General features: G+C 50.1%; 1 protein-coding gene across 2 annotated transcripts in view; it reads left to right on the plus strand.

Moving 5' to 3' along the window:
• Positions 1 to 1,416: 1,416 nt before the first annotated feature.
• Positions 1,417 to 7,500, plus strand: part of LOC143036903 (protein tipE-like) — a 219,720-nt gene continuing 213,636 nt past the window's right edge. For both annotated transcript variants that reach the window (XM_076204854.1, XM_076204855.1), the window contains exon 1: positions 1,417 to 2,611. In XM_076204854.1, the coding sequence (XP_076060969.1) occupies positions 1,542 to 2,611 (1,070 nt within the window). In that variant the 5' untranslated portion in view covers positions 1,417 to 1,541. The remainder of the gene's footprint in view (positions 2,612 to 7,500) is intronic.

Raw genomic sequence — 7,500 nt, forward strand, 5'->3', positions numbered from 1 at the left:
TATTCTTTTTCCGACCTCTTCTATAGTTATCCTTTTTGAGTTTCTTTTCATGACCTCTTGTTTTTCCATTGTCATTTTTTAGTAAATCATTCCTATCAAGGATTCCCATTCCTTTCATAATTCTAAATATAGTCAGTAGATCACCTCTTTCTCTTCTTTGCTCTAGTGTTGGTAGTTCCAATTTCGATCATCTTTGTTCGTATGTTAATTTGGAAAGAGCGCGCGCGCGCGCGCGCGTGTGTGTGTGTGTGTGTGTGCGCGCATATGTGTGTTTGTATGTGTGTGTGTTTTTGTGTGTGTGTGTTTGTATGTGTGTGTGCGCGTTCGTGTTTTATATGTGTGTGTATGAGTGCATGTGCATATACATGTGCATGTTCGTGTGTGTGTGTGTGTATGTGTGTGTGTCTGTGAGAGTGCATGTGCATGTACGTGTGCATGTGTAAGTTCGTATATGTGTGTGTGTGTGTGTGTGTGTATGTGTGTGTGTGTATATCTGTGTGTGTGTGTGTGTGTATCTGTGTGTGCACATGTCTATGTGCATACTCGTGTGTGTGTATATGTATGTGTGTGTGCGTGCGTGCATTTGCGTGCGCGTGCGTGCGTGTGCAAGTACGAGCTCGCTCAAACCATCTGTCGCTTCACCGCGGTGCGACGGAGGTGGAAAGAGTGGGAGGGTGGGCTGGGGGGGGGTAGTTGTCGCGTCAGCCGCCAGATGGCTCTCCTGTAGCGCCCCTCGACGGTCCCTCCAGCCGTGGCTCGACATTGTGGAGTAGAACTTCTCGGGAACGGACGGGGAGTTATGGCGTTGTGGCCAACGCGCGAACCGTTCTCCTCCCGGTTTTTCCTTCTTCCTCTTTCCTTCCTCTTCGTTCGCTCTAGATGAGCCAGAGGAGTGCTGACTCTCCCATCACGAACCGCTCGTCGTGCCCCAAAGTGCTGCGTGCCCGAGAAGTGATGTGATCATTGCGGCCTTCGTCCCGGAGCAAGAAGACGGGGGACAATTTTGACCGGAAACGCGCGCGCGGTGCCCGGTGGCACTCTTATTGATGTAGGTGTCGGACGGCGACCACGACGACCACGACGACGACAACGACGAAAGGGAAAGTTCGTGGACGTGGGAGGGCCCCCATCCATCCATCCTCCGACCCCGAGTTCGGTGTCAGCCCCTCGGAAAGGCTCCGAGGACGACCCTTTACCCAGACACCGGCGACGGGTCGAGGGCGAAGGACGAGCTGGGGGCGGTGCGCGTTCGTCGCCCCACCGGCACTCGGGGGTGGTGGTTCTGGGCAGAAGCGGCGGTGTCGGCTGTGCCCCGGGGGGTAAGGGTTGCCGAGGGAGAGCTCCGTTGCTCCTCCTCCTGCTGTTGCTGATGGCGCCTTCGACGTGGCCATGCGGGGCTGTGGGGGCGGCGCGCCGAGCGTGACGTGGCTGCTAATCCCATCCTGCAGTTGCTGGACACTGCCAAGGACGAGGAGGAGGAGGAGGAGGTGGAGGAGGAGGACGAGGACGAGGACGCCTAACAACTTTCTCAGGTCAGCAATATGCTGGTGCCCACCAACCAGATCACGCGGGGGGCCATCACAGCGGCGACGTCGTCCGAAGGGGGAGCTTCGACCTCGACCAGCTCCTCGAAGGAGAACCTGCGGGGAGGCAACGGCAAGGGTAATGGCAAGGGCAGCAAGGCCGGAAGCAGCACCTCGAGCTCGGGTCTGAAGCACCAGTCGTCGGAGGACCGCGAGCGGCAGGAGACGGGCAGGCAGGCCCTGCGGGAGCTCCTCAAGGACCGCAAGAAGAACAAGAAGCAGAAGACGTCGGTGGTGCAGGTGCTCAAGGTGTACGCGACGGTGCTGGGAGGCCTCATGATCAGCGGCGGGCTCATGGTGCTCCTGTTCCTGGTGCCCATGACCATCGACCCGGCCCTGGCCACGCTCACCTACGACATCAACCCCGAGTCCGGAATATGCATCACCACCTACGCCCGGATGGCCTTCGGAGCCAAGGAGTGCACCTGGTGCTCGTGCACTGAGGGGTGCACCAAGGACATCTTCAACTGCTCGCAGATCACCGTGTCCTACAACAAGACGGCAGAGTTCGAGAGATCCACGCGGTCGGTGACCTCCGGAGGGGGTGGTGTTGGGGAGGAGGCCCTTCAGGAGGGGGACAATGGTGCTGGGAACGCCTTCGGGAACAAGACGTGGCTGTATAGCAGCAGATCCTCGTCGTGGTCTCCCGACTACGAGGACGTGAACGGGTCCGTGTCGAACGTGCGACCCCGTCGGACGCAGTACGATGACGATGACTGGGACGTGAACAACGCCTCCCTCTACGTGAACGTGAAGGGGTGCGGGTACCCGCCGCGGGTCGAGTGCGAGACTTTCTACCAAAACTATGGGGTGCCGGGCCGCCGGTTCCCGTGCTACTACAGCCGGCTCGACTCGTCCCTGGTTGTGCCTTACTACAACCCAGAAATGGCCTGGAACGACTTGGAGTCGTCCTTGGCCTGGACCTGTGGCGCACAGGCCATCGGACTCCTCATCATCATCGTCGTCCATCTCCCTTACAAAACCTATTTCCGCGCCATCTGGCGCCGACGAGGCGTCATACAAGCCAGGTAAGAACTGTGGGGGGAGGGTGGGGTCGTCCTGTGTCTTCTCCTGCCGGAGGTGCCGAGGTATCTCTCGCCCACCGAGATTGAAACTAGGACGTTTAGAACATAGGCTCTTTTTTTTTTTTTTTTTTTTTTTTTTTTTTTTTTTTTGTGAGGGGGCGTGTTGTTCTTCACCCCAGTATACAGTGGGAGATGAAGTCCTGTGGCTCCAGTTTTATTTACTGCCCCCTTTTCGTCGTAGTGTACCTCGTGTGTAGGATTTGTGTGCTCTGGAGTTAAAGTTATATGTCTATTTAGATCCGGGAGGGATGGGGTGAGTTTCGTCTTGTTCCGTAGACACGTGTTCCCGGCTTGTTGTTCAGGCGCTAGTCAGGGCATCTTCAGCTCGGTCGGTGGTTTCAAATGGGCGGTCGTATGATTTGAAGGAAACCAACGTACGCGAAAGGAAATACAAAATTATCTTTATTAGATTATAAACATAACCTTTCAATATGAGGTGGATAGCCAGTGTTTTTTTCAAGTTCTATTCATTAGAATAGAGGTGTCAGAAGTATTAAAAATATATATGTTAGGAGGTTTGGCTTGTCACATCTTTAGACTATGGCCAACCTTGCAGCAAGCAAAGAAAGGTCGAATGTCCCCCCAGGTCCTGACCCAAGAGCCCCTGAGACCTGAGAGCCCTCGAGAGTCTCACAAGAGCCCAAGACCACGAGGAAGACTCCTCCCCCCCACTCTCACCCCTTTCAATACAGTGACGTAATTCTTGAATTTCGTTGCTAAGGCGCCAGGCAGGCGATTGTATGAGGTCACAAAGGGGCGGGGAGGTTGGGAGGGGTTGGGCCTTGGCTTGAGCAGGGTTTCCGTCTATCAGGAGTCAATTTAAGTCTGGGTTCGTTCCTCTTGTGAGTCGAATCGCCTGGTGCTTGGCCCTAACAAAGTGTGGTCCGCGGCGTGGTGTGGCACTATGCTGAAGAAGGGAGAGAACGGCCCAAGTTGAGGACAAAGGAACCCTTATTAGAAATCCAATGTTTAACGCTCGTTAGGTCTTCTTCACGGTTGTTCTCGAGAAAGATCTAACGAGCGAAACGTTGTATTCCACTCGTAAAGGCCTCGGCCTCTTGTGGGAGTCCAACCTTGAGAGTTTTCTCGAGGTTGTACTCGAGGAGAGCTCTGACGAAGAAAACGTTGCATTACAACTGAGGAGGTTTCGTCTTCATCATGGTGTTCCCCATCCCCAGTCGCTTTGTCCCGTCGGTGGAAGTTGTCGTTCACAAACAAGACACGAAGTTCTTGTTTGTGGGATTTGGGAGGCGGGGAGTGGGGAAAGGGGAGCGAGGAGGGGAAGGGGTGGAAACTCTTCGCGAATTTTTCTTCCAACCACGTGACTTCGTGGCTTAAAGCTGGAGTGCGAGCAGGTGTTCCTCGAGTCCCCTCATCTCGGTGAACCACTTTACAGGCTTTCTTCTGGTTAAGGTCAGGAGGCGATCGATGCCATCTAGCCAGCCAAGGGGCCCTTGAGGGACTAAACCAACATACGGAATGTAAGATAGAGCACGACAGCGGCGCCAGGCTGTTCAAAAGGATAGAGGCGCTGGTGAACTACAGTCCAACAGCTTCAGCACCAACGACAACGACGACGACTACAACGACACGACGACGGCGACGACGACGACGACGACGACAACAACAACGACTACGACGACGACGACGACTACAACGGCTACAACGACGGCGACAACAGTTATCAAATCAAAGGATGGAGGAGGGAGGGAGGGAAGAGGGGGGAGGTCAGTAGAAGGGGAAAAGGTTTTGATCGCATAAGACTCAGAGGTCGACTGAGACCCGATGTTGTCCCCGAGCCTGATACCGCTTTCCCCCCACCGCTTTCCCCCACCTGCAGTAGCTGTCGAGATCGTCTTGCGTTAACCATAAGAGCTGCAAAGGCCGTCTTCGGGCACCCTGAGACTTGATTACGTCCTCACCCTGCTCTGGTGACGTAACCAGAAACGTTTGTTTAGTTGTGGGTCTGAATCCTGCACTCTCTGATTCCCGACAGTGGCTGTCTATTACTTGCCCCAACAATCCCCTTAATTAAACGCACGATAGGGCTTCGACCGCAGTTACTACTCGGCGCCTCTTGGCGTAGGCTCCTTACTACCACCACCATCACCTAACCCTCAGACTACCGGAGGTTCGCCTTCATTTGAATGAAATCGTTTAACGGTAGGCAGGATTAGAATTATAAGTACATTGGTAGTCACAGGGTTAACTAATTAGTGTATACATACAGACCGTCTGCTCAATTTCGTCTTCGATGTTCATTTGTCTGGTTAGTAGACACTCACTCGTTCGATGATAAATAGAAAATGAATAAAAAAAATAAATGGACTGACAATTGCCAGAATTGATTGTGTAAAGGTGGCCGGCGAGGACGTACTCATGGAGACGGATTCATGAATTTGTCTACAATATCCAGCAATTCTATCCTTGGGTGGTTAAAAAGAGTGGAGTGGGGGTTGCAGTACAAGTTTCAAATGATCAGCATTTTTCTACGAGAGCAGATTATTTTCCAGTCAAGGTAATACTGCGTGACTCTGGTTCGTGTGGGCGTCACTACAGGTCATCTGAGGTTAGGGTTTTCGTAGTGAATAGAATAGTTCGTGAGCAATCAGAAACGATGTATAAGAAGACAAGTCGGTCCAGGAAAATTGAGATGTCCTTAACCATTCAAAACCGAAGAATCATTTGACGACAGATAAAAAAGAATGTGAAGGAGGTAGATGTGGCTTCCAGGCTTCGGTTCCAGAATGTTCGGCCATTATGACGTTTTTGAGATCTGTTGGCGGATGCCGCGGGGCTGCGGCACATCTTTTTTTTTTCCAATGGGTCGTTAATAGTTGATGGTTTAAGCCCCTGTCACACCAAGCTTACGACCTGTTTCCGAAGACCACCTTCGACGGTGGCACTTTTGTTTCTCTCATGGTTAACGCCAGTTGGCTATTCCATCTTCATCTGCATGACGGGGAGATTCATTCCGATTGCATTGTCTTGAATTATTTTGATATGAATAGAGGAACAGCACAGATCAGCCTGGTCGCCGATGGTCGGAAACAGGTTGTAAGCTTGATGTGACTGGGCCCTTAGTGAGGTCAGTAGGCTTCTGGGTGATCAGGGAATTACCAAGATGGAGGAGCACACACGTCAGATGTTGTGAGTTCGTTTGAACGGAAACGACTTTAGTTACAAATTTTTGTTTTTCAAATCTTCTCCAAATGTCAAACGACCTATGCGTCTTATACTGAGAAAGCCGAATGACGAATTAAGAGAAGTTAAACCTATACGAATATTAGACATGTTGTTTAAATATTTTCAGGGAAATTCAGAATACTGTAAGCGAGGCCTTTTTCTAACTGTTAAAAAATCATAAAACTTGACGAGAATCGACTCGGTGTGACGTGGGCGTAGGTGTCGCTGTGTGGGAGTTCGGATGACGACAAGAGAGTCTGCTAAAAGCGCCGATGTCTCTCGACATGCAATGCGGTGCATTTCTCAGTATACCACGCAGAGGAATAAAGGGTTTTCGCACTTGATACGGTAGTATGAGGGCCATGATTTTATGGTGAAAAAATTTCCGCGAGGAACAATGATGTCTTGGATGGTTAGAATAGGATATACTTTACGAGTACACATGTTACATAAATACACATAAGTACATAATAGGTACATGAATACGCGAGTGCACATAAGTACATACAGGTACGATGAGTGGTAGGGTGATGAGATAAACACCGAGAATGGTTGGAGTTTTTATTCACTGACGTTTCGCTCTTAACAGAACTTCTTCAGAGTGTGGATATATGGACAGAAAATAAACACATTTATAACCCGCATGCTCGATGCCGGGTTCCTTTCCTAACCTACCCCATTCCTCCCTCTCGCCCCCTTCAACTCCCGGAGATTCCAAGTTCTGCCCCAGTGTTGTGGACACAATCACCCCTTCATGCAGTTTTCTCTTTGCATTCATCCACAACTACCTATTTCTCATTACGCTTTTCATCTCCCCAAAACATTTACTTGCTTCCATTAACATCAACGATGATAATGAAGATAATAATGAGAATTATGAAAATGGGAATGATGAGAATGAGGATAATGACTATTAACAGCAATAGTCGTCATTTATCATTATTATTATTATCATGATAATCAAAATCATGATCATTATCATCATTGTCCTCATTATCATCTTCATTATCATTGTCATTATCATCATAATCATCATAATTATATCCAATATCATTATCGTTATCGTTATCACAACCAACACCATTATATCCGTGTTGGACTACATGTTGGAAGGGTCAACGGAGCTAAATCAAATTACAATGTACAATACTATTGTAATGTTGTACACCTGTAGTACAAGGAGCCCGCGTGAGATCTTGGCGTGGCGGTCGCACACGTCCCAATCCGCCATCGAAGAGATGGATACACTATACAGGTAGATAGCAACGTCCAACACTATAGACCTTCAGCACTCGGTACTGTATCGGCTTACGCTTAACAAAGAACTTAATCAATTGATGTTTTAGGCAGAGAGGTCTTGTTGACATTGGAATTTCCTGTCTGAGTGTGAAAAGGGCTTTCATGAGTCGCATAACTGGCATGAAATGCAAAATACATGGATACGCCATCATCTTTTTATCGTTATTATTCTTCTCGTTTTCTTGTTGACTGTGAAAGGTGAGGGATGAGATGGGGGGAGGGTGGGAGGGAGGGTAAGGGGGGGGGGATAATTTCGCAGGTACGACGTGACCGACCACCCGTCCTGCATCGCGGGATCAAAATTATTTATTCATCCAGGGCTCAGCTAGCAATGCAAATTGTATCAA

The sequence above is a fragment of the Oratosquilla oratoria genome, chromosome 21, assembly GCF_046742065.1.
Source record: "Oratosquilla oratoria isolate Oo_2021 chromosome 21, ASM4674206v1, whole genome shotgun sequence".
In the NCBI taxonomy this organism is placed as follows: domain Eukaryota; kingdom Metazoa; phylum Arthropoda; class Malacostraca; order Stomatopoda; family Squillidae; genus Oratosquilla; species Oratosquilla oratoria.